Raw genomic sequence first — 27,661 nt, forward strand, 5'->3', positions numbered from 1 at the left:
ACCACCTCCCTGGCCTCCATGTGCCTTAGCATAGCTTCTAGGAGGATCTGTTCCATGATCTTCCCAGGCACAGAGGTGAGGCTGACAGGTTGGTAGTTCCCAGGGTCTTCCTTTCTACCCTTTCTGAAAATGGGCACAATGTTTCCCTTTTTCCAATCACCAGAGACTTCACCTGACTGCCATGACTTTTCAAATATCATGGAGAGGGGCTTGGCGACTACATATTATATATATTTATACAAAAGTATAACAATGCATTTCTATCTAACATAAGTTTAAAATTGCTGTATATTAAAAAAGTTTTGCAAAATTTTGTAGGCAGTCAAAATCAGTGCTATATGGCTGTACCTCTACTGTAGGTATTAATTATGGGAAAAGATTAATTTTATGATTTTATTCTGAGCTACACTTTTGGCTGCAGGTTTGTAGCAATGAAATAAAATGTGTCTGTGACCGATTTTGGGGAGGAGATGACTGCAGTTTTCGCATCAAAGATGATAAATTTTTTGATAAAGATGCCATCAATAAAGGTACGTTGTAATAATTTTTACTAGTAACTGGAAAAGCTGGGATTTGGGGAAGGTTTATTAAGCAAAAGTAATCTCCTACTCTTTCAGTTAGCATGCAACACGATGCGCCATTAGGAGCGTTCATTCCATTCCCTTCCCTTCCTCTCCGTGTCTGTGAATGAGGTCTCAGCCCTAGGGCTGGATGCGAGCGGTGCTGCTCATGGGCACCCAGTACACCTCTCAGGACTGGTGTGTCTGGTTGTACCTTGCTTGTCCCAATCATCTGAGTGGCCTTATTAAGTGTATTGATAGATTAGGACAAGCTAAAAGTTACTGGGAATTTTCATATCTAGATGGAAAGGTAGCGTTGCTTACATGACTGGTTTTTATTTGGAGAGTCCATTTTTTATTACATGGCCAGTATGCAGAATGTTGACACACAAATTTTAGGCTTTTATATTTTTTGAGTGAAGGTTTTTATTCATCGTTAGGCTTGCATACAAGAGAAAGATATATTGTGGAAAAATGAGGCCGTAAATGTTTTTCATTATAAATCCTTGAGGGGGGAACATTTTACCATCTTCCAGAATGTTTCTTTTGGTTAGTTTATTCAGCTATGGAAGGGATTTGAGCAAAACCAAAAAAGTAACTTTTTTTCTGATGTAAGCATGTATTTGTCAGGCAGGTTATAAGGATGTAAGCTACAGCAGTTTAATACTAATGACATTATATTGGCATACCTGGCACAATTTTCCCATGTAGCAAGTGTTCAGTTAAGGGAAACAGACACAGACGTCAATGCTTGATTTACAAAATGATCTTTTTATGTCCATGATATACTTCAAGATTATATCACTGGTTACAATTAATCAGCCAAGGGATTAGCCTTGCAAGTTGTCCAAGCAGGTTTTTGAAAGACAGTGACTTTAATGTTTTTGTATATTCGTCTCCTAAACCCCTGTATGTTTTTCCCCTTTCTTGTGTTTCCAGGTGTTGTTAGCACAAATATAATAATAGGGGCTATTGCTGGCACCATTTTAGTGTTGGCCCTCGTTTTAGGAATAACTGGTTGGGGTTACAAGTAAGTAAATTGTGTTCTTCTTAATACAGTTAAAAATATGTTTATTTCATTTGGTAGCCAATTAAGTTACAAAAAGAACAATTCAAACCTAATCTAAAAAATCCAAATTGGTTTCTATTTATACTGCGACATTTTTATAGTATTAGCATTTTTCAAGGAATTCTTACATGTATATGTGGTTTTGGAGAGCTTGATCCAGGTTTGAAATTTATTTCTTATTTAGTTATTTCTTTTCTTTCTTTTGTAAATGATTGGATTATGATTTTACTGAATCTGACAAAGGACATACAAGAATATAGTCTGATTCAATCATGAATCTTTCCTAATGATGAAGTAAATTTGGCAAGATTAGCCTTCAGTCAGTCAGTAAAGCATTTAACCATAGGCTTCATTAAACAGATGTTTATATTCAGTCAGCTTAACCTGAAATTAATTCAGGCATGTTTTTTGGTAACAGAGATCTGTAATCTGCAAATAAGGTGCAAGTTCTTTCCTGGTGTAGAGCTGTCAGTGTTCCACTCACTGAAAGGCAAAATGGATTATTTTAGCCTGACTAATCTTTTTCAGTTTTTTTACATTGCTTTTCTCTTTATATTTTTTTTTTTCTCTTACTGACCATGTATACCTGCATACTGATAACTCATTCTTCTTTCTTTCTCATCTCTTTGTATGGAAAGAAACTACAGAAGACAGAGGTATGTGATAAAAGTAATGGAATGTGTCTTAGAAAGCTCTGAAAATAGCTTTTCTTCTCTCTTGCTCATTTACATGGTATAAAGAAAATATAGTGATCGCTATATTTTCTATAAAGAAAATACAGTGATGAATTATCGTATTTTAAAGAATATTTGCTTGAATATGTGAAGTTGGTATTTATAAGTGCATTGCTTGAAATCCTGATTTCACTCAACTCTAGCAAAAATAATGTTTACTTCTGAGCTAGACTATTTTATTTAGGAAAACAGGAGAATATTTCCAATAAGACTGAAAATCTGCTATTAGAGATGAAAGTGTTATTGGGAGGCTGAGAAATGAATAATTAATATTAACATGATGTTCAGGAGCCTTTTGAGACAAATTAATTCCTGGAGCTTCTTTGCAATTAAAAATACAACGCAGTTAAATTGCCGTGTGAATGAAGAGCCTATTCTTTCCTGCTCGATGGATTTGTAGCTAAAGCATGGTACCATCGTCAGCACAGGGCTGAGCTTTCACTCTTTCAAGCTTGTGGCCACCCTGCTCGATGTAGCTGAAGCATGGTACCATCGTCAGCGCAGGGCTGAGCTTTCACTCTTTCAAGCTTGTGGCCAAAACCCAAATAGTTCCTTGTGACTGGGGTTTGGCTCCTGGAAGACCACCTCCCTTAGATTGGTCATCTGCCTGGCAGATGGGTCTTCTGGGAAGGAGTTGGCTCCTTCCTCTCCCAGGTGAGAGGGTTTCTCAAATTCCCCTGTTTTCTGCCTGCGTCACCACCTCCTGGTCCACGCTGCTGCCTTGTTTGTTGCTGCTACCCATTGTGCTTGTTCTCCATTTCCACTACCTGTGTAGTGCTTTTTCTGCCAGGCTCAAACTACTTGCAAAAAGCAGAAAAGCTCTGCCAAGTGCTGGTTGCGTACTGCGAGGTCAGGTAGGTGGCAGAAACGGTAACGGGAAAAAGGCAAAGCTATTGAAGTCAAGCCTTATGGAGAGGTTGGTGGGTAGGAAACATCACCTGGCACAAGGAAGGCAGAATTTCAGGGTTTGGTGCTGCTTAGTGGCGTGCGATGTGTCTGTAAGTGCAGACAAACATGGCCATCAAGTCACTCTACTGTGGGTGTGTCAGTGTTGGCTGAGCACAGAGCAGCCAAAACCTCGAAATACAGAAAGAGACCACCCCATGCATGTTCACATTGGAATATTAGGGAATCTAATTTTTCCAGATTCCCTCATCTCCAGACATTAGTATATGGACAGAGAGCTGTGAGGATGCAGTCAGTCTGCAGCTGTGTCTGTGGGCGTGGGCAGAGTGGAAACCGGCATAAGCTGAGGCTTTTCAAGGGGATGGAGGGCTCCATCATTTTAAAGTTGATGGAGATATTTAGCAACTAAATCTTCATGTGGAAAAAGAAGTTCTATGGGCTGACTTGTAAATAGAATAGTTTTGGATACGTACAAGGAGTGCTCCGTAAGTGGAAAAAACCAGGCATCCATCAGAGTGTCCAGAGTGTCCTTTTTTTTTAATTCTTTATGATTACATCTTAAATAAAGATGAAAACAAGCCATGGAGGTATTTCTGAGGGCTACATAAGGAATATTTGGTAGTACTAAGCAACTTAAATGAGTAAACTGAAAGGAATAAAGAGAGCAAATTAGCAAGGATTCAGCAAGCTGGGATAGTGTGGCTTAAAGGGCACAGCTACATGGGAGAAATAATTTCTGATGGAGTACTGAGAGGGCAATTTTCTGGAGGCCTGGAGAGCAGAGCTGCCCACATTGAGTCAATTCTGAACACACTGATGTACCGGCTGAGGAATCAAGAGGTGCTAGAAGAAATAGTGTGGAAGTACTGTGTTACACCAATGATTGATGTGCCTTATAATGATATACTTTAAATACTTTAGGAGCATTAGAAATTCAAATATGGAATGAAGAGAGCCCAGTTCAGGTCTATAGTTGGACACAATCTGAATGTGAATCAACCTTCTGATAAATGCACATCTTAATAGGGGCAGACTGAAGCAAAAAGGCCTTGGAGAGTGCAAGGCCGAATAGATAATTTGGTTGCTGGTACTATGATATAGCTGACTTTCAAAGTAGCTACTTATACTAGGGAGGATTTTTCAACTTGGCGGAACTGTAACTGGAATATTTGCACGGCAGTTTTCCTGCTGGCAATGAATCTACCGTCTGCAAAAAAGTTGCATAACTTGATTAGGACTTTCTAATGCACAGGTAGTTTTATGCACCATAATGGAGCTTCTAGTAATGGAAAAGGATAAACTGTTGTCAGATATGTGTGGCATTATTTTTGTGTGTCTTGTCAGATTGAGTCTACCGTGGTAATCAGGAGTAGCTGAGAACCTCTGACACTGGCGTTAGGTCCTCTGCACAAGAAAACAGTCAATTAACTGGAGGTTTTTCTCCTCATGAGATTTAAACAACTCAACAGTTTGTTATTCTTGAATTCAAGAATGATCACAAAAATTAAATGGAAAGCATCTGCCTCAGAAGGAAAGAAGCGTTCGCTTTTCCCAGGCTCCTTTTTGATGGCGGCATGTGCTCAGCTTGGGCTGCAGTACTCGTACGGCACCTGGGGGTGCTTTTTGCAACCAGCGCAATGAGCCATTTGAAATGTCTGAACTTGGTTAGCCAATGTCTCAAGAACCATGGGGTATTCACTTTGAAAACGGTGATCAGAGTTTATCAGTGAAACGTTCCGTGTTTTCCCTTACCGAAACCCCATAATCCACTTCTCTGCACATATCCGAAGCACGTAGGCATTTTCTCTCAGATGGTTGAATTATTTATTAATGGGCTTATTGTGTGTGGTTAACAGGTTTCCTCAAGGTTCGCTCTCCTTGCCTCTTTCTTTTAAACTAATATTTGTGCATGTTCGTATGCGTGCTGGTGCCTGTCATGTTTTCTGACTCTACAATGTTTATTATACTTTAGACAAATACCCCAGGGAGATTATGTAAAAAAGCCTGGAGAGGCCGACTCTTTTTATAGCGACATGCCTCCTGGAGTCAGCACAAACTCTGCATCTAGTTCTAAGAAGAGGTCTGCTTTTCTGTCGCATTTTCAGATTTCTACCTGTTCCATCACCCATTATTCCATTAGTCAGAACATTTCATTGTTTTGCAGCAGGTTTGATTCTTTCTTCTTTCTTTGTGGAGTGTTTGAAATAGCATCCTTTGTGCTTTGATTACTGATCTTTCTCACATGACCTGAGCTGCTAATTACTACAGTTAGTCCAGAATAAACAAGTTTTCCGTTGTAAACCAATTTTCAGCTAATCAAATTTTCATCTTCTCCCTGCTTGAGAATTGCTTTCAAGTAGACTGTAATAATAATTGCTGGCTCAAAAAGAAAAAAATAAATAAAAGAACCACAATTTTTTAAATCATGGTCATGTAATCAAAGAAAAGGAACAATGTCTTGCTTCAATAATAGTTATAAATATAGACTGTTCAATATAAATGTTATTTTTATATCTTTATTTGTCAGTGTCATGAATTCACTGAGTTGACCTAGAGTTCTGGATAATATTCTTGCTGTCTTACATTAAAGATGATGGTGCTTGCATTTTATTCCACTTACTAGACTAGTATATATGTGGTCACCAAGTGTTATCTTAGAAAATAATTCTACAATGACTTTCTGTAGTTTCGTGCTTGCTATTATGAGTAACCAAGGAGGCCATTAGATTTTGCACTTTATCAGATTTCAGTAATTCTGTTCCAGTTACTTTAAAAACCCAACAATATTTTAAAATGGAAAATTCGTTGAAAGGCATTGAGAGTCATTTGTAATTGCTAAAGTCGTTAGGTCATGATGCTCACCATCCCTCTGCAGTTAGAGATCCTTTAATTACAAAAATCTCCAGCTAGCACTTTAAAACAATTTATGAGAAGCACTGTGTCATAGGAGGGATAGACAGGCCTGAACTGCTTCATATGAAGACTGCAATTCTCAGTTCTTGGCAATCTATAACTGTGGAGTTGATGAAGCCATTTTGTTTGTTGTTATTTCAAAGAAAGTAGAGAGAAATGTATGGAAGGGATAAGTTTGCAGTGACACTTGCTATTTGGCTATAGCAGCTCGATCCTATATGCAACTTCATTCAGTTTGTTCTAATTAATGTGTTGTTAAGAAAACTGTAGTAGTGTATAATTAATTAATGGTTTCTAATTTTTAAATTCAGCTTTTTAGATTTGTGAGTGAATAAATTATTTGTTTTCAGGGAGAAAGCGTTAATCTTAAATGATGCATTGTTTGTGTTGGAGAATCTTTTCTCATTTGGATAAAACTTTTTTAAAAAGTCTTGGGGAAGCAAGTTTTCATAGCTTTGTGTAAGCAGGTTCAAAGACCAGTTAAGAAAAAGAAGTCTGTTTTCAAATTAATATAATTTAATGTGTTTCTTCTTTCATTCAGTATCTGTGTTTCTTTTCATACTTCATTTCTTTCATGAGTCTCTGTTTATTATTTGTTCCAAAAAGCTAATGGCTTCTAAGGTCTGTCTGTACTAGAGAGTTTTGTTGTTCCCCACCACCAGTTTGGGTGTGTTGTGCCACTGTAACGTCTGGAGAAGTAAGTCTGACAAATACTCCATTAACATTGTGGTGGAGCTGACATAGTCCTCCCATTTCAGTGCCCCAAGTGCTATTTCCTACCTTTCAAGCTGGTTTTGATTTGCTTTGTGTGCAGATGTGAGTGACATCTCTTGGGAGACATTAGAGTGACCGGGCCATTAGCTGCGTGGGCTTCTCCGTGCTGGGAAGTGCTATGAAGTGTTAGTATTAGGACATTCAAGGATGAAGGGATAACTTTATGATAACTCTTGCTATTATGAAACAGCAAACACCAAAACCAGTACACAGCAAGACACCCCTGAACCTGAAAGTAGACCATTAGGAGGAGAAAATTGTTAAAAAATCTGTTACTGGATCTGTTGGTTCTCAGACCTTTCATGCTGTAAGTAAGTTTGAATTAACAAAACCCTTGACTTAATTCAGTGTGGCTGTGATTAGCCTGGGCTTCTGGAACCTGAAGAGCATCTGTCAGATGCCTGCCCTCCAAGGAAAGCAGAGACTGAAAAATGCAAGAGTATCCAGACTTAAAAACTACAGAAATAGTTCCTTTAAGCAAAACTTCTTTGTAATAAATAAGCCATCTATTCTGACCAGTTTTCAATTTCCTCTTGTTTTCTTCTCTTTTGGTAACAGTTGTAGGTCTCATGGCAAACAGCTGAGCAGCAGCTCTAGTTCAACAGGAGGGAGCCTGTTGCAAAACCCCATGTGTTGGACCTTGTCACACACATCTCTGCCTCTTAGAGGGAATACAAGAAGAAAGAAAAACTTTAGTTTGCACCAAGAACCTAGATGTAAAGACTGGGTTTGGCTTTGAGTTTGGCATTAAAATTATATCCTGTAGTGACTAGCTGACAAAATACAATAGAAATTCAAAATTAGCAAAGATGAGAGAGTTACCCCTCCACTGGAGCTACCAGCTGTGGGTGGGAGGATGTTCCTGGGCCCTTGAGACTTGTGGTGGTGGGCAGAGGGAAGCAGTCCCAGCTTCCCTGCAGCAGCGTGAGGGGGGAGCATGCAGCCTGCAGGTGGGATGTGAGGAAAAACCCCCTCAAGATGAGCACAGTTGGAAGAGCATCTTCCAGCTAAGAACTGGGGCAGAGCTGGAAATCTGTGCTGGTGTCTGTGCTTTCCGCAGTAGGCGCGGGAGGAAGCAGTGCTGAAGCCTAGCTCTTGAATGTGGACGCACCAAACCACTGCAGGGAGAGCTGGCAAAGTGTCACTGCAGGGTTTAACCAGAAATCCTGGATGCTCTGCTAGTGCAGACAGACCTTAGGCTGCGTTATGTCACCGGCAACCATAACCGCATCTGAGCCCTCCTATTCCAGGTCAAATGGATTATCTCATTCCTGGAGTGAAAGGATCCCAGACACAAAACATATTTCAGACATTTGTGAAAATGGGAGGCCTAGGAGTAATTCTTGGCAAGGTAAGTGTGAACCTCTGTGCTGGTCACAGTGGGAGCCAGCCTCTGAGCCATTGCTGCTCTGCTGAAAGTTTGGCAGCCAAAATTAAAATTGTGCTAATTGTTATTAACCTGGAATTGGGATTTAGAAACACCCTACACAAGAATCTTTTTTGCACAATGCTTTGGCACATAGGAATGACATTTAATTTCTCCCACTCCTCCAGTGTGAGCTAACATGAAAAAGAGGAAGAAGTTTATTCACTCTTGCCAGCTTCTGTGATTTTACCAGGCAGTGTTTAACGTTTTTCTTGAAGTGTAGTGACTTTCTGAAATGAAAGCTGAAATTAAGGAGTTTTTTGCTCTGCACAGTTGCAGCAAAAAGTAGAGAAAGGTCACCTAATTGTCAAGTTTACCTGGTCTGAGGTAAATCAAACCTGTGACTTTTAAATGGTTAAAGCTAATGAGGTAACGACTCTTTTGCTGGGGATGCAAAAAGAATATACAGTTTGGCATGGGACGCAGGTGAGTTTCAAATTGTTTTACTGTCTGTCTTTATCCTGTGATTTCTTTCAGGTAATATAGGAGGAAACAGAAAGAAAGTCAGAGGCAAAAGATTTAGGCCACGGTCTAATTCAACTGAGTAAGTCTGAACTTACAAAAGCAAAGCCAAAAAGTACAGTTTTCATATTTGTGTTTTGTAGATGGAGATTAAGAGTACTGAAAAGTAGACAGCTGCATTTTTGCTCTGTGGCCCATTCTGATTGCTGGCTGATAATCTGGTAAATGGTTTGGCTAATGTATTTCAACCTCTTTTTGTGTATTCTTTAAAAATTAACTATCAATTTTCTTTTTTATGTAGGCTTCCTCACAGTTGTTCCCATAGCAATTCCCAATGATGGTGGCAGCCTGCACCATCACTGCAGGCTTTTGTCTACAGTAAACTGCCATTGCTGAGTGTATCCTGGTTCAATACTGAATTTCTGATAACCTGTTTCCTACCCTTGTCTTCACCTTGGGTTGGGCCATTGCAGAGTTAGAGATTTGTATCTCTGCGTACCTGCCTGAAGGTTTTAGGAGAGGTATCTGTCTGCTTTGAGAGTACCCTGAAGTTTATTGTTGTAAGCCTGAAACAGCCAGTCTTGAGTAAGCCCAGCAATAAATGGGTAATGAGAGTCCTTACCAAGCAACTGATCCCCAGACCTTTCCAGTATAGCTTAGAGTTGCATTCTAGATAGATTGATTTTTTGGTTACGTTCACTGAAGAGCCCATGTGTGCAGTGCTCCCCATAGGGAAAGAGTCTTTCTTATGTACTTAAGCCTGCTGGTTCAGGCTCCTTTCGTGAACGAATGGTCAATGTCTGGAAACATAATCTCTGGGCTTGTCAAGCACTGGCCTGCTCTTACAGAACCTACGCCACACGGGAATGACCCCTTCTTCGACCATAGTGGCAATGACAGTGTCCTTTCCCTGTATCATTAGTACTAACTTTGCACCTGTAGGGCAAATGGGCTTGATACCGTCCCCGCTAATAAGGCTTAATTCCTCTTTGGTTTGGGGATTTTGAGTTTGTTCTGAAACTTTTCTTCCACCTGCAGTGCACTGTCTTGAGGTGGTTAGGCTTAGAAAGATTCATAGAGAAGACCCTCTGTTACAAGTTACAGAAATAATAGTTTGATGCACATTGCAATTATAACATTGCATGGTCAAAATGGCGACATGGAACCAGAAATTTTAGCCCCAGATACCTTGGAGGAGTTTATCTGTCAAGTGCATCCGTGCTCTTGGTCTTCATGCTGATAAACTCTTATTGGAATGTTACTTTGCTCATTTTCTTTTCTCTTTGCTTGAGGTGGTTGATAAAAGCAAAATTAGTCTGACCAAACTGCCAAGAATACAAATGAGGTTGCACATTCTTCTTTAGAAACTTGTCCTGTGCTTTCCTTCATTTTCCAATTGTATTAAACAAAATTTGTTAAAAAAAAATAAAAATTAATGATACCATTATTCCATCATTCAGCAGAGGTGTACGCTGGGGCTGAATTGGTCCATAAAGAATAAAACCAGATCAGGTCTTTTTAGCCTAGAGTGAACGTAACTGCATGGGAAGAGTATTGTTTTCAATAAAAGCAGAAAGCCCCAATGGGCAGATTTTTTTCCCTGTGCTGCTCGGCTGGTATATTATGCATTTGCTCGGAGAACTTTGGAGCACTGAATAAGTGGCTAGACAGAGAGCGTGTGAGCTGGAAATCTTTTTCCCTGTAATTTTTTTTTTCCTCTTTTAAAGGTGCCCCTGAATTTCCACTTAATTCTCTGCTTTCCTTCTTGCTGCTGATTATGGCCTCTCAACCCAGCAGCAGCCCTGGTGCTAGAGGGAGGAGGCTTGTATCTCCCAAGGGCTGTGCTGTGGCAGCCTGTTAGGGACGAAGCACAGCGTGTGTGCTCCTGGGAGAGACCTGCCAGGCAGGAAAGTGCTCTTTCACCTGATGGGGTCTATCCTGGATTGCACGCGACCGCATGCCTTGTCTGAGTCTCCTTGGCAAGCCTGTCACCCTTGGAGAGAACACGCCCTCTGAATGGTCCACGGGCTGTGCCAGTTTGGTAGGGAATGGAGAGAATTGCTGAGGGCACACAGTGTCTCTGGTTAGAGGGAGAACTTCCTTTGCAAGCAGAGGAAATTGAGAATGATCGAACCATGGCCAGCATTTACTCATTTAGAACAAAAAGCAACGCTAGCTGCTTCGAGGATGCCTCAGAGTACATGAAGGCTTTTCCCAGACAAATTTACCTTCTTACCTTCTCTGGGAAATACAAAAGAATATTGAAATCTGCTCTGAAACGGTGGATGGCATTTGGAAAGTTCACCTGTGTGGCCCCGGCAGCCTGATGAAGTGTACTTGTTGAGATGGAAGAAAAGGGGTAACACTGTTCGTCTCCTGTTAGTAGTAGACACAGTAAAGTTAAGCACTAGAAAATTGGGTTCATTTGTGTCATACCTTGTGCAGAATTCAATTTTTTTTTTAAGCAGGTGCGAACTGGTACCATTGACTACAAAAGTATTTGACATATGCATGAGTCAGTAACTGCATATATCATGCACAAGGTTTATTTTGTATACAGCTAAGCACCACATAGAGACTAGTATCATTAATAATTTAAGCAAATTTGATTCTTTGAGCACTGAACTAGGTTTGAGCTCTGCAGCCCTTATGAGCAGTACGGACAGGAGGGTTGCGGGCACGTTGAGCAGTTCCTGAAAAACGTACTGCTCATGCCTTTGTATGACCCCTTGTACCTGACAGATACACGAGCAAGGCTTCTGCTAAGGATATAGCTCTATGGAGACTGCTAAAGCTCTTTTGGGGTGTTTTTTATTGTTTCTAGATGTTTTAAAACAAAATGTGTGTTCTTTACTCAAGGCAGATGGTTCAGTTCACACAAAAGGAATGCCAACAGGGCAAATGTTTCTGCAGCTTTTTCACAAACAGGCCTGATAAAACAAATTTTCTATTAAAATCAATTAGAGTTATCCAGGAATGATAATGAGAGTTTTCTGAATAAGCTGACAGTTTAATTGGGAGCTTGTGTTAAAACAGGTCCCAGAGAACACACGCTTTGCCAAATAGCGATTCTGACCTTTGTTAATTTGCACTGATTTTCCTATAAGCGTCTGTCTTCCTCGTTGTTATAACTGATACAAGCATCTCTGGCTTAGACTTTCTATTATATATTGTCTTTTTGCAGCAGGGTAACCCATACATCTGAGCCTGGGCTTTCTCTCGCCCACCAAATCCCGGCCCAAGGCATAAGCCCAGGGGGTTCTGACCACCCCCAAACAGGGAGTCGGGATCACAGGTCAGTCTCGCCTGCCCCTGCGTTCTGGGCTGCCATTTTATCCCGTGAAAAGTCCCTTCCCGCAGTATACAATAGTGTCACTGTGGCAAAACACCGTGACTGCTTGGAGGTGCTCCTGCTGATGCAGCGCTAGCTAACCTTCCTCCTCGCCAGCCTGAGGAGTACGAGTACTCTTGAGCCCAGGTCTTTTGCCTTGTTGCATGTTGCGCTACAAGCCAAATCGAGCCGTTGGTCTAGCTATAGGCTTACGTGTAAGGACACCTGTGTTTTAAAGCGGAATTTCTCACTCAAAGAAAATGCGGATTCTGGCTATCGCTAATGAACACGTGGCCGGGAGGATCAACCTGAGAGCTTTCTAATGGTGTCACGTAGTGGTCTGCAGTAACTTGAGTTTAACCTTTCCATAACAGATGAATTGAGGTGGTGAACGACGGTCTGTAGTACAACCAGACCCAGGAAACCCTGCAACACGGTTGTGCAACAACTGCATGCTTTGATACCGCGTTACACTTTGTTTTCTAATGCAGGAAGCCAGATTGGGAGTGTTTCATGGTTACCAAAAGACCCTTTCAAATGAAAAAAAGCAAGTCAAAAGCACTGCAGCAAGTACAAGAAAATGTGTAGTCGCACCTACAATTAAAGCGAAAGCAGGAGCTTATTAGATCCTGGTGATGCTGGCGTCAGCCTGTTGCTTCACTTGTGGTTCACTTCTTGCTGTGCTACCACTTTTGACATTTTCTTTCTCTAAAAGCCCAAGCTGGAAAGCATAAAGCACTCCTGATTCCTGATAAATAAGCGAGCTGAGGAAGCTACTTAGAAGCACTTGTGGCTGAGGGCGAGTACTTTCTGAGAGCTGTGGCTGTGCTTGTGCGGGGCGGGGAAGAGGAGTTCCAGAGCAAAAAAGGAGCAAAAGACGTTGAAAAAGTGCTGCCGCTTTTGTCACCAGCGGGGTTTGAAATATGGTGGGGGTTGAACGACGTGATCTGGCCCAACCTTTACTCATCTGAGCAATCCCTTGCAAGGCCTGTTCCCATGTGTGAGGTCACTGGAGTCACTCTCATAAACAAGGGTGGCGAGAACTGGCCCAGAAGTATCAAAAATAACTTAAAGAGGATTTTTCTTCCCTTTTTCCTTGGTTACAATTTGTTTCCTCTTTCAGAGTGTGCTAGTCTCTATTATATAAAGGTGGTGATCACAAATGATCGTTAAACTGTTGCTATTCTTATACAACAAGAACAGATTTTAAATTGGACCAGGCAGACTCCTGTTTCTACATTGCACTTTTTTCTTAACATGACGGAGGGGGAGGAATTCGCTAATCTTGTTACTGGGGGCTAAGAGAAACCAGTTAAAAACACCAAATTCTTCTTCCCTGGTAATATTACTGTAAGATAATTAACCAGCATTTTTATTTCATAGTTTTCATGTAACTAATATGAGTATGTAGCTCAGACTTTTCCTCAAAACTATGTTTGGTATCAAGATTGCTTCTGTGAAATGTGAGATAATTCTGCAGCCCCCTCCATTAAAGCGTCTTGTTGTCCTACCAAATTAAATGATCACTGAAAAATCAGAGGGTTATTTGCACATAAGTGTAAGAATTGCCACCGTGGTGGCAAACAGTTCAAGCCTTTTAACACACTGAGGCTGAAATTCATTCCTGTAGAAAGGGCCAAGCCCAAGTTTCTGTGCTCATTAAACTATCATCTTGCAATTTTTTCTAGATGGGTGCAAACGTGTGTCTTCAACAGGCAAACTGCAGGATTGGAGCCAAAATGCCCCTTCATCCTTATTCTGAGATCATGAGAGGAGTTCAAACCATGAGCTTAAAGCTGGCCCTCTGCATAGGAGTGAATTTTATCCTTAAGACATTAAATGAATGATGTATCCCAAAGGGTTTCCAGGTTGATCAAACATACAAGTCTTGTTGTAGGTCAGATTTTCTCATGCAGTTGTACACGTTGCCTAGTCCTCACCCAACATTCATACTGATTTATTTGCCATATTCACTTGCATTTTGGGGATGAAGACATCCTTGCTAAGCTTGTGCTGTGTGTTCTCAGATTTTCTATTCTTGTTCTTCTGCTTTCTCTGTTCCTTCCATTGCTTTCTGCAGGTATTTAAACCCATGGTTCAAAAGAGAATATAATGTAGCTAAGTGGGTAGAAGATGTGAATAAAAACACTGAAGGACCATACTTTAGGTATTTTGTAAATTAATTCTATATCATTTTTAAGAGCTGTTCCAGCATATACAAATATCTTGGGACTCCTACCTTGTATAAATCAATACAAGTTACTGTAGGTGCAAAGGGCCCCTCTTCTTTTGCTGCATTTTGATGTCTGTTTTTGGCTTCATGTGCAATTTACAATTCTTTTTCTGAATGTTTTAATGAAGCCATTGAAAAGGGTGTGTGTAGTGCATGCGTTCCCACCATCATCTATAGCTTGTAGTAGCTTTCTCATCATTTTATGCCAAGTAGTGTTTTATGGGCATGAGACATATTTATCACTAATAAAGTAGTATTAACTTAAATAGAATGTAATTTATTGAAGGAAGTGGTTTCATAACACATTGACTCTACCCACTGTCTTATATAGTGCATACTAAAATTTAAATGAAAAAAGAATAAAAAGTAGTGGTATTTTACCCTCAGCATACAATGAAATAATTAATATATTGTAATTGGAAAATTAAATGTATGAGAATATACTCTGTGCTCTACTTATCGAACCACTAATGAATCTGTTACAAGTGAGTGTAGGGTTCAACCAAAAATATCACTGGCTTTTGAGAGGGGAAAGTGTGTATTATTTGGTACCTTCCAAGTTAGAGAGAAGGGTGCATGAGGCTGGCCTCCCTGTTGTACATGAATCAGGAGACTGAGAACATTTTAGTGGATTCCCAAAGGACACAATCCCACAGCTGAGACAGAAGTTTGCATCAGCTGAAAAAATCAGCTTGCATAGGAGAGAATGGAAGACAATTTATGACAAATAATATAAAATATGAAAGAAATTTATGAAGCTGCAAGTTGACCTATCAAAAATTAAGCTGAAACAATAATTATAGAAACACAAAGAAAAAGAATACAAAGCAAAATCTTCAGCCAAAACAGTAAAGGATAGTAAGAACAAGTAAATAGAATCTTAACAATAATTTTGCTACATTTGTAGACCTAACAATAGTGCAAAAGGGCAGAAACGTTCACTAGATATGTCCAGTGTATATCTGGGGAAAGAAACGTGATGGAGTTGTATCACAAGATGCTAATGAAACACTTCTATTCCAATAGTAGCACTGCCAGATACTAAATAGCAGAGTTGGAATTTAGTAATTTTTAGAAATAAAAATGTCCAAAGTCTTAAAAGAGCATAAAATTGACACTTTTTAAAAACGATTTGTGTTTGTTTTCAAGAACTCTCAGATCACAGAGTGAGTTGTAGAAAGGCTTTCCAATGAAGAAATAGGGCAAACGAGGTAGATTTAAGCCTGCCAGTCCTGATCTTGGTCCTGAACAAGGAGTAAAAAATCCCTGACAGAAGAAACCAAGGCCTGCAGGAGGATGTTGTGATTTTGCCAGCTGGTATCAGCCAGGTCATGGTGTTGGTGCTTGGACATTCAGGCGGGTGGGGGGGTGTTGTGAATCCAGTAGTTTCACCATTGCTGGTTTTAGCATTGGGATACAGGGTCCAGTTCTGGTGTCCACAGTTCAGCAAGCATGTTTAAGAACTAGGGAGATTTAAGCCCTGAGAAACCTTATAAGGGACTTCAGGGCCTCAAGCTGTTCAGGTTAATGGAGCAGCTAAAAGCTTACCTGGTCATAAAATCCACGTACCTCCATATGGAGCAAAACCTTTGTGGGAAGTCCTTTGGACTAGCAGACTGAGACTAATAATGACCAAAACTCACTGAAAGGTGAAATTAGGCAAACTCATACTAGGAGTGAGGTGCGTTTTTATTAGCAGACCTTTTCCTAAAAATACCCTCTGGACCTTTGTTGTTCAGGCAAGGCCATCAGTCACGCCCCATAACTAACGCCACCGCTGTCTTTCAGGTCGCAGTAAACAAAGACATTGATGCAGTATGAAGAAAGCACTAGTTTAAAGTATGTTACTTTAAATGGTTTAGTTAAACAAATTTAAATTCCTATGTGGATACTCTTAATTTGGTTTTCATCTTTTGATATCGGTATATCTTGATTTAGTAACAAGATTAAATTGATGGGAGCGTACCCCAACACTAAGGGTTTTCAGCTGTTGCACTGAGTCACATTTCTAATTGTATTTGAGGCAAACCAAGCATTTTTTGCATGTAGATGAGGTTTAAGCTGACCCATGAGAGTTTTAAGGGCTGTATATCAGCAGAGATGAAACATAAATTAAAAATTTTACACCATAGAAGCTTACCAGTGACTGCCTGCTGCAGTAGCTTTAGAAATGAGAGAGATACTAGAATAAATTTAGAAACCTGTATGTCCTAATTAATTGAGGTAACCGTGGGGAAGTATTCTGCAGGCACATTATGGAAGGCAAGGGATCAAATCTGCTCCCGGGATGAGTTGCCATGGGCTTGCAGCAGGTTGAACTGACCGGTTTCTCCCCAAAACTTAGGTGCAGTTTTGGTTAATCGGTCACGGACTGGAAAACATCGTTCCTAAGAACGGTGTGTCTGAACATCACATGGCTGGAGTTTGCGCCTGTGAAGTGATTCACAAACAAAACAAAACAAATCTCGTTTGGTAAACCAGAAAGTCAGGCTGAAATCAGGCTGTCCAGATGATGCTACATTTTAGGAATCATAGCCCAGGATAACACATTTGCATCAGATAGATAATGAGCTGAGTAGTATTTTTGTTGCTAATCATCTTTGATTTCTCTTTTAAAGATGTTCTCAAAGTAACACTGCTGTTTTGCTTGTCTCCCTATAGTTTTAGGAATAATGTGTTGATGACTGGTGCTATTGCAGGTAGAGTTGAAGTAGAATCAGGAAAACAGGCAAAAAAACTTTCTGTAATTCCTAGGAATGCTGCAAATCTTCAGAAAATAGAGGTATTAGTCATCACAAAGACTTTCTCCATCAGCTTAAAAAAACCCCCTGTATAAATCAAAATTTGTCTCTCTGACACCTGGTGTCCTAGTTACTAATTTTTTTCGTAGTCTACAAGTCTAATGGGTATTTCTATATAATTACTTTTTATTAATAATAATAGTAGCTGGTGTCTCTAGTGCCAGAAAGCTCCCAGCTGTGGGATTCCCTTCTGTAAGAAAATAAGACCTGTAAAGAAAGATCTCATTTTACTGCTCAAAGTCCAGACTAGATTTTAATTTGACGTGCCAGGCCATAGCTGCCTAACCCCAGCAATAAACCCAGGCAGGAAACCTTCCCCTAATTTCGCTTTGCTGCAAGGCACGCTGTTTTACCAGTGTGATACTGCTACTTATTTTTGTTACTGCCAGCTGCAGTGGCTACTGCACAGACTGACCTTAGGAAATACGCTTAAGGATTACTTGAAATCCTCGCTGAATCTTGAAAGACTCAGGAACCATGATGGTATCAGAAAATAAGCTGTCAGAATCCCAAAGTGTGGCATTTCTGTAGATAATTATAGACAAAAAGGACTAGAAGGCACCTTCTGAAGCTCTGAGCTGTCTACATTTGATTTAATGCAAATGTTTACAGTAACTTAGGTTCTATGGGAGTTGTTTAAGTATAAAAATAGTTTACAAAGAAAACAGGTTTTTTAGGTGGAGAAGCCAGGATGCTTACCCAGAGGGAAAACAGCCATCCCATACCAGAAGGGCATTGGCAAGGAGCATGGAGGGCAGGAGACAGCAGACTATCCTTTTCCCTCCTATTTTTTCTGTGCTTTGGCATTCTTGCTTTCTTCCTCGGTTTCTTCTCAGCTCCTCCTCAGCTGATCGTTAGCCAGAGTTGGCTCTGCTGCTCTGTGAGGTCCATTGCCTTCCCTGGAGAGCACCCAGCTGAGGCCAGAGCCATCACCAGCCAGCTCCCTGCTCTCACGGAGGCAGCTTTAGACCGTGCTTAAAGGAGGGGGGAGGGGGGGAGGTGGAAGTTTTCCCCATTGCAACCAAAGCAAAATAGTGTCCTTGTTGGCAGCCAATGAAAAAACCAAAATGCCTGTCGATGTCAGTAGGATCAGGATGTCATTTCAAGACTTAGGGAAAAAGGGGTTGTTAAAGCATGTGAGTGCCTGGGGCATTGCTGTGCAGCGCTTACAGCGGCTGGCTCAGGCCACAGCCTTTGCCTTTTTAGCAGCCCCCTGCAAGCTGAGCCTGTGTCGAGGCACTTTCTGAGGAAACCTCCACACATCTGCGGTTTTTAAAAGGAACTGCATTTAAAATGTTAAAAGGTTTAGCCACATCAGTGATTTTAGAAGATCCCAACTTCCTAATGTAGGATAATTTAGGCTGGTGATGTCCTACAAAGAGCTGAACCTATGGCAGCAAAGGCCAGGTTAGGCTTGTAGTATCTTCATTTGGGCTTTAAATGCTTTCGCCACATTGAACGTTAAGTGAATTCCATTAAATTATTTCAGTCTATGGAACAGAATCAAGCACAGCTTATGAACAGTTCATATCTGTCAGGGCCACCTGCCTCGAGTTCAGCTAAAACGACACTCGAAGTCACAAGGCGTTCAGTTGTGTGACCTGGTGACACATTTCACACCTTGGTCTCTCATGGGCCAACAGTTTGGGTGATGGGCAGGCAGAGCAGGCGCCTGGCGGCCGGGGGGGCGCATGCAGACGCCCTCCCACTGCCACAGCGTTCTGCTGTGAATCCCAGCACGGTCTCCCCACACTCTTACTTTCAGCTTCCAGGACAGAAAGACAGACACAAAGTGGCCACTACATCTTGCTTTCTGGTCAGAAATGAGAATTCTTGCAGTGCGTTGAGGTGCATGGCTTTATTTGGGGTTGGTGGTAAAACCTCCAAAACTGTCACGGCGTTTAGAGGGCAGAATGCAGTCTGCAACCCAGTCTGCTCTCCTAGTTTTTTTTGTATAAGTTTCAGCTGGAAACAAGATTTGGCATGAAAGCTAATGGATGTGATGCCAGGAGAACTGAAACCCCAGTGAAAGCTAAATGGATCCTACCCTTGACCAAACTGCAAAGTTTTGCCTCCCTTTAACCCCAGCATTACCTGCAAGCGTCCTTGAATGCTGTCTTTCTTCCATCCTGTAAATGAGAAAGGTCATGTCTGGCTCTTTCTCATTTAAAGTACATGTAAATCTGGGATACACAGCACATACACAATTGCAGGGCAGAACTTGAAAAGTGATCAAAAACCACTGCAAACCACTCAGCTTATCACACAAGATGCATCCTAAGATCTGTGAGCAGACACTTAGTAGCGATACGTTTTTACAGTCTCAAGTAGATGGCACTAAAAATGACAAAAACCGGCACATTAACTCGTGTAGCAGAAATAAGGGGCCAGGGCCTGTGAGGGGAGGGCGAGGTCATTTCTCTTAAGTGTGCAACTGCATTCTCGATGTATTTGGCTGTAGCTTTGCACGTGCAGGTGAGCAGCGATGTGCGCATCAGGCCTGCAAACTGTAGGTGAGCTGGCAATTCGGAGCGGGGTTGGGAAGTAGGCAGCTACATTGGAGATCTGGACTTCAAGATCTTTTGGAAAGGCAGCACTGGGCACTGAGTTATGGTGCAAATCTACCTGGCTACAGGCTCAGCTGGGGATCCTGGTCAGGGAAGATGTTCAAGGTGCCCCATCCCTGGGGGGTTATTGCTCCTTCCAGGATCACCTACTCAGGCTGATGGACAGGTATATTTGCTTTCCCTCTCACCATGGCCTTCTCCTGTGGTGCCTAAAATAACCCGTGGGAAGAGCCTGCAGTGTGCAGGAGGTGATGTTGTTGCCTGGTTGTGGTGCAAGGGATGGGAGATGCTTTCATTCTGTGTGCCACCTCCTGGCTGTGGTACCTGTATAAACAGCTTTCTGACAGGGCTTGCCAAGTCAGGTCTAACACCCCCCAGTTCCTTGCTTCTGATCTCCTGGTGCATTGTTACAAATTTGAACCTGAGGATTTTAAATCTTCCTGTGGCTGTGGGGCAAAATTTGTGACTAATTGGATTGCTAATAATATGTGAAATCTGCTCTCCTTATCTTCCCAGCTCTTCCTCCTCTCCTTAGTTTTTTTAATTCTAGATCCACTAACAGTGATCTTTATCAGTCTGAGAGTGGGCACAGATGAGAGGACTTGTACAGGCAGTGAACAGCAGGGCACTGTTGAGAACATTTCCCTGAATTTAAAAAAAAAAAAAACCAACCCAAACCTGCCTTGTTGCATGTGCAGTTTGGTGCCCAGATCTGTGATGCCGGACATGTGAACGCTCTTGTTTCATACTGCAGTAGCTGTTTAAAATTTTTGTCCTGCAAACGTTCATGTATGTCCAGTCCATCTTAATGGGTGATCAAAGTGCATGTGCTGAAGCCGTGTACTCTTCAGTGTTTGGACAGTTGTACCAACCTAAATCTTTTAAGGGCTGTTGAACTTAGAGGCTACGGCATGAGGCACTAGAGCATCATGAGCCAGACTGGAGGGCTGTCACCTTGTGATTTCCATTGACACCTTGTTGCTCGTGGCTACCATCAGTCATTGTTTGTGTGGGAGACAAGAGAGCGTGCTGTTGTAGGGAGCTACAGGCACAACAAAACGATACAGTAGCCCAAAATAAAAGAACAATTATTTAAAAGTAAATTAATTTCACTTAGGTAATAGAGAGATAAAACAGTTTCAGACACGCAAGAGCCCCTGCCTTGTCTGTAATCCTCTCTAGGTGAAAGGACCTGGTCCTGAAAATCCCAGAGCCAGGGATGTGGGGCTGTCTTCCAGGGGTGGTTCCTGTGGCTCCTTGGTGTCAGTGATGGTGCTCATCACTGGCATCTACAGCTGCACAACACTGAGCCCCCTGCCGCGTTTGAGGAGCTTGGAAGACCTCTCTGTAGAAACCCAAGGGAAACCTTCCGTCTTCAGGGACACTTAAAGTTCAGAAGATAGTAGGCAGCAGTGCTCAGGCAGGGTCTGGGTGATGTGCCTGTGCTAGTGGGAGGCCTCCTTTGAAAAATGCCCTCAGTCTGCAAAACAGAACAAGAACACCAGGGTAGCTCAATTTTTCTACTTTGAGGCTTTTTTTCCCTTTTTATTGTGCCAGATTTAGAGCCTGATAGGAACCTCTCAAGTGGGAAAAGTGCAGAATCTCAAACCAGAAGCATAAGAGTTTTTCTTGGGTATAAAATTTCAGTCAATAATGTGCTGCTGCCTTATTGACATGAAAAGAATGCCTTTCATGAGATACAAACATTTACTTGCTCCTGCTTACTCTACTCACCTTGTACAGAAATGCTGATTGCCATTGACTAATCAGTCCATTTTTGTATATTCTCATCAGACTCTTTCTTTGGCTGGAACAATATGCACTGTATGATGCTTGCATGTCTAATAATTTGTTATTAGCACTTTGTATATGCCTTTGTTACTTCACAACTAACAGTTTGGCCTCCAAGTGCATGCCTTTGTGTAAATTAATGTCTTATAAAATAATAGATTTATTTGCCATGTTTGTATCAATATAGGAGAGATGTGTAAGATATACATAAAGACACTGACAATTGCCATTTAGTCACTGGCAGAAGACATTGTTCAGCTTGTATTTATGCAGTCACTGTTTCTATTTAGGCTTCATAGTGCCATGTCTATCTTTTAGTTTTGTATTTATTCAATTGCAGATTCGATTTGTTAATTCTCTAACGATTAATTACAGTACCATATAAAACAGTTTAAGAAATTGATTTTGTTATGCAATACAATTCTAATAAGAAGTAGGAAATTTTATTTTTTTCTTCCAGTGTTCCTGAAAGCTATAAATACCTTTATTCATATAATGAAATTATTAGATTACTGATCAAACAACTTTATCCCCCTTGATATTGAGCTAATAATAAGCTATATACTTGGTTCTGAACCAAGCTTCAGAGTAATGGCAGTTGCTGTTGCAGTGCTAGGACCCGAAAACACCGCATTTATTTTATGTGTTTCAACATCTCAGGACACTGTCTCCTGCAAAGTCTCCATCTTCGTCCACTGGATCTATTGCTTCCAGCAGAAAATATCCATACCCAATGCCACCACTTCCTGATGAGGAGAAAAAAGCCAACAGGCAAAGTGCCAGGGTACGTGTCCCTTCTCTCTGCGTTTCATCGGTGACTTGATTTACTGGTAGTTTTTCCAAAGGAAAGCGTGGCGGATCAGCATCTTTGACTAACAGTGGGACCAGCGGTTGCGTTTCCTTCGTGCCCTTAACTCCAGAAGCTGCTGAAGGCTGAGCCCCTGGCAGTGACTGGGGCAGCCTCAGTGGCTGCGTTTACAGATGCCTGTTCAGGATGCTTTTAAACCTGCCCTGAAGCCTGGATTTCACTAGTTGTCTTATTTCAAGCTAGAATCGTGTCTGGGCCAGCCTTGGGGCTGTGGAGGACAGGTAGCCCTGGGGCAGGTGGTGGGTCTGGCTCTCCTCCCTTGCCCCTTCCAGGGGGCCGACGCAGCCAGCAACTCTCATTTGGGCTGGGGGATGGCTGCTTTCCAGCTTTATGGAAACACTGCAGCTAAGGAGGATGTGGAGGGCTTGTGTCAAGCCCTCGCAGACCTGGAGGGACTTTGCTGCCGCATGCCTGTTGTGCTTTAACCCGGCAGGCAGCTGAACACCACACAGCCCTCAGTGGGATGGGGGAGAGAATCCGAAAAAAAAGTAAAACCTGTGGGTTGAGATAAAGACAGTTTAATAAAAGAAAAGAATAGCAATAATAATAATGATAATAGAATATACAGAATATACAAAACAAGTGATGCACAGTGCAATTGCTCACCATCCGCTGACCGATACCCAGCCCATCCCCAGCAGTGATTGCTCTCCTCCCGGCCAACTCCCCCCGAGCATGACATTCTATGGTCTGGAATAGCCCTGTGGCCAGTTGGGGTCAGCTGTCCTGGCTGTGCCCCCTCCCAGCTTCTTATGCACCTGGGCAGAGCAGGGGAAGCTGAAAAGCCCTTGCCTGGTGTAAGCACTGCTCAGCAACAACTAAAGCATCAGTGTGTTATCAGCATTCTTCTAGTACTAAATCCAAAACACAGCACTATGCCAGCTACTAGGAAGAAAATGAACCCTATCCCAGCTGAAACCAGGACAGTGCCCTGAGCCCACCCTGGCCCCCCAACGTGGACAGGAACTGCTGGGAGGTGCTGTGGATGGCGGTGCTGCTCTGTGGGGAGAGATTTCCAGCTGCTGCCAAAAGGCAACGCTAGCCATTGCTTCCTTTGTGCCAGTTCAGCCATAGCAGATAAGTGAATAAGCAAAAAAACCTCTGAAATTTACTTTAGGAGTTTTACTTGTGATAGCTTCATGTTCCTGATGCAGATGAGATTCCCATCTCTGGTCTGGGAACGCAGTGCTGCTGAGGGACCTGCATGCTGCTACCCCCGGGTAGAAAGTTGTGTGAGGGGCAGCGTGGGGTCTCCTGGGCGCATGTTTCTCAGCCCTGGAGCTGCCGTGGCACCAGCTCAGACCCACTCACGCCACCCTGAGCAGAGTTAGGCAGAAGTGAGTGGGAGACTACACTAACACTAGTTAGCGTAACTGTAAGGTAAAAGCTGTCTAATCCAAAGTTGATGCTACACCGACATTTTTCCTTCAAACTCTCTGCGCTCCCAGCCATGGACATCTACTATGCCGACTTAATGTTGTGCTGAAGTGCTTGAGGCTGCTGGCTTTGTGGTCTGAACAGGCACCCACCAGAGGCCAGGAGGAGACCAAGAGTGTAGCCTTGGTGAGCCGGGTGGTGTAGATGCAGTTCCCCAGCCAAGCTCCTCACGCCGTTTGGGTTACAGCCCATTTTATCTTGGTGCTCAGTGTCTGTCTGTGTTCCTTTTCCCCCTCTCCAGCTATGGGAGACATCCATTTAGCTGCACTGTTTTCCTGGGGTGACATCAGAACTGTTGACTTCGAATTTTATAGAAACTCAGCATCACTGAGTCGTTGCACATTCATCTGCTCTCCAGACAATTTGAAAGACCGACAGAGATGCCTGTGATCGCAGTGAGAACCTCCTCTCATCTGGAAGGGAAAAAAGCAGCCTTTTTTTTTTTTGTCTTTCTTTTTTTGTTGACTAGTATTTTATGGATTTGGTGAACAACCAAAATCATAACAATTAACGGCTAATTAGCCCGGACGCGACAAGGCTATTCCGCATGAGGACAGATATGCTCACCTAGAACCCCAGCTGCAGTCCGTTTGCCAGTCCCGCACAGGAGAAGTTTTCCTCTGGTTTAATGCAGTCCTGAGTCAGACTAGAGCGGAACTGGGGCCGTGCCTCCTGGAGAGCCCAGCCGATGTAAACTTGTACGCTGTATGCATGAACCTTGTGTTCTTTACTTTCCACATGTAAGGGATAAACAACATACTGTAGTAGAAATTAGCATGCAGGGGTAAGAAATATAGGAATTTTTTTGTGACAGGATTTCAGGCTTTGAAAGGCAACTATTTGACACAAACGTCAAACCAACAAGGATTATATCTTTTTTTTTTTACCTTACGTGTTTATAATCTCAGTATACAGAATGTACATATGTAAACATTTGATAATGTTAAAAATAGCTGTTATACATAAGTGTATTTTGCCAAATGCCTAAAGAAACAGTCATGACTAACATCATCACACTTCAGATTTTCTAATATTACAAGCAGACAACTTTGGAAATACCAAAAGTACAGTACTGTAAAACAGTGTCTCTCAGAAACTGGTGTTTGACCAAAATCTATACTATCTTTTCAGTATCTTATACTGTCTTGACAATCTCAGTTGTATGGTGGACTGCAGAAACCAGTACAGCAGCACTTTGTCTTAAATCACGGTGAGAGGAACCAGCCCAAATCCCTTGTTCCGTGAGATGGCCGGCGTATCCTCTCACAGGTGCCGAGACAGAGTCTGTACATGATGCGCAGTCCAAACTCGCTGGACGTTTGGGAATACGTCTGAGTAGTCAGGTCAGGATGCGGTGATGTGAAGTCCTTCTGGTCAGAGTTGCTGTGTATTTTTGATAGAGCGTTTCAGGCCCTGCTTCAGATGGCAAGGCGCAGCGTACGAGAAGCGTAACGATTTCGCTGCACTAGGTAATAACAGTGCTGGGCAAGCAGCCAGTTTCATTGCTGCCTTTTAGTTTTTATTTGTTACTGGAATCGCCTTTACCATGCGCTTGAATGCTATGCTTGCTGCCCTTGAAGCCCCCTTGACAATTTGGGGGGGCCTTAAACTGAGTACAAGTGAGTTTAGCCTAAAAAAATGGGGTGGGAGGAACAATCCCTTTACCATGGAGATATTAATCTCGTGTATAAGTGGATGGTTAGATTTCTAACACCTGAGACTTCTAAAGGTTGTTGTATCACAAATGTCTTTTGATTGGGAATTTTCAGTCATTAAGAAACCGGACCTTATTAAATCAATTTATAATTCTCCAGCTTTCCAAAATTGACTAATTCTTAGCTTCAGGTAGTACCATTGCCGAATAAAACACCTGTTTCCGTGTGGTGCAGTTGAAGACCTTGCCCAACAGCTGTATGATCAATTAGATACTCTTGTGATGGGAACATCTACGGTGTTTCTGAATCTTCTACCTCTTTCGTGTATTTCCTTTAATAAGTGAACCCAACATTTGCAGCCTTTTAATATATTTTTTTAAGTCTCTCGATAAAGTCAAATATATGTAAGATTAAATTAAGAAATGTTTAAAGATGTCAGCAACTGTAAAGTATGTAAGATTTTTAGAAACGCTATATTTTATGATTAGGCTGTGTGTTGGATTATGACAAAATATTGGCCTTGGAGTGCAAATGATTTTCCTTCACAGTCGACAGGTTCTGGTAAGTATTTTGGAGAAAGACAAATACGAGTGAGTACAAGTGGATGCAGACAGGCCATCTGGAAGGAGCCAGTCTTTTGTAGTTGCTTTAGGAAGAGATTCCTGCACTTTTGTGAAGTGTAAATATCTGTCAGCACCGAAGAATATTTTTTGCAAAGATTTGAGTGTAGGTGACTGGATTAAAGATAGTTGGTAGCATATAGCTCGTGAAATGAGGGCCTGAGCCATAATTGCTTGATATCAATATGTCTTTTATTGCTTTTGCTGGACATTGAGCAGGACTCTCAAGGAGTTCACCCACATTAGGACATTATGCTAACCCAATAGCCTCTGAGTTCCTCTGTCGCCGGGAAGCTGTTTTTCCCCCACATATTAGTATCTTGTCTCTAGTAACTGGACTGCTCATCATGTGCCTTTTCTGGTATTTTGTTTGGGTACAAACTGGCATGTAATCTTGAATAACCCTGTTAGATTTCTGTGCATATTTTATGTTTACCACTGTTTACTCTTCCCTTTCCATTTTGCCTTACCAAGAAGCAGCAAGATTTGGCAGCCTGAACTGGATAGAACGTACTGGCTCTTTGTGTAATGTTCGTAGCTTCTTGTTTCGCAGACGAATGGCTCTCCTGACTGTATTTTCAGTGTTGTATGTACTTTCAACTTCTCTCTTGTTTTGGTATAATTCATTTGTAGCATATGACGATACGTGTGTAGTGTAACTTTTAACGGTCACTTTCGCATTTGGAGGTATGTAGTGACTGGAAGTCTAGTTACGAGCACTAAGTTCAAGTTAAATAAATACTGACTTTCTCTTTGATGGTCTAGAGTGAGAACATCACAGGACTTGGGTTTTTGCAGAATTCTTCTGCAGAGGATTTTGCGTTAGGTTGGTCACTGGCACAAAACCTGAACTAGTAGGGCTGTGTGAGCCTCCAAAGCCAGTGGAGGTCAAAGAGAGAAGCTCTTTGCTTACGTTCTGTGGTTTCCTACTTCTAAAATTTAGTGTGTGGGAAAGCTGCCAGAGTAACAAATATTTTTATTCACTGTAGTGAGTTACACTGGCAATAGCAATATAAATTGCCGTATAATACCTCATCCAGTCTAAAATAGAGTACTTGTGTTGTCAATAGGATAGCTCAGCCATTTTGACTCATTGAGACTCATGCTTTTGGTTTGTTTTTAATTTTATTTTAATAAACGAACTAGTTATTGCTAGCTATGCTGTAGATGCCTGTTGAAGTGGGAAGGTTGTAAGCTCTTCTCAATACATTACAAGTAATTGTCCATATAAGCATGGGACCTGCAGGAATGAGGGTTATGTATTTCAACATGTGGGAGAAGACTCTTGTATAATTTAAAATAAAATTAATATGACTAACTGATGGAGACTGGAAAATAGAGATTGTATCCAAATAATACTGCTGCACAATGGTTCCACGGTTTAACAAGTACAAATCTACCTGCTAATTCTGAATTGATTGATAGAAGAACTTCAGTAATCCATAGTATAGACTTCTGGTGAATATACTCAGGCAGTTTACCAGAAACGGTTGAGATGATTGATTGATAATTTA

The 27,661-nt window shown here is 41.7% G+C and overlaps 1 protein-coding gene across 1 annotated transcript in view; it reads left to right on the top strand.

The window, feature by feature from the left end:
• The window catches only part of ADAM22 (ADAM metallopeptidase domain 22), a 62,310-nt gene extending 38,176 nt beyond the window's left edge, over positions 1-24,134 (top strand). Inside the window, exons 22-27 of the mRNA XM_035897105.1 lie at positions 5,242-5,349; positions 8,207-8,307; positions 8,860-8,926; positions 14,256-14,342; positions 22,228-22,351; positions 24,114-24,134. Of these exons, the coding sequence (XP_035752998.1) occupies positions 5,242-5,349; positions 8,207-8,307; positions 8,860-8,926; positions 14,256-14,342; positions 22,228-22,351; positions 24,114-24,134 (508 nt within the window). The remainder of the gene's footprint in view (positions 1-5,241; positions 5,350-8,206; positions 8,308-8,859; positions 8,927-14,255; positions 14,343-22,227; positions 22,352-24,113) is intronic.
• The last annotated feature ends 3,527 nt before the right edge of the window (positions 24,135-27,661 follow it).

The sequence above is a fragment of the Egretta garzetta genome, unplaced genomic scaffold, assembly GCF_000687185.1.
Source record: "Egretta garzetta isolate BGI_Z169 unplaced genomic scaffold, ASM68718v1 scaffold30, whole genome shotgun sequence".
Classification (NCBI taxonomy): Eukaryota; Metazoa; Chordata; class Aves; order Pelecaniformes; family Ardeidae; genus Egretta; species Egretta garzetta.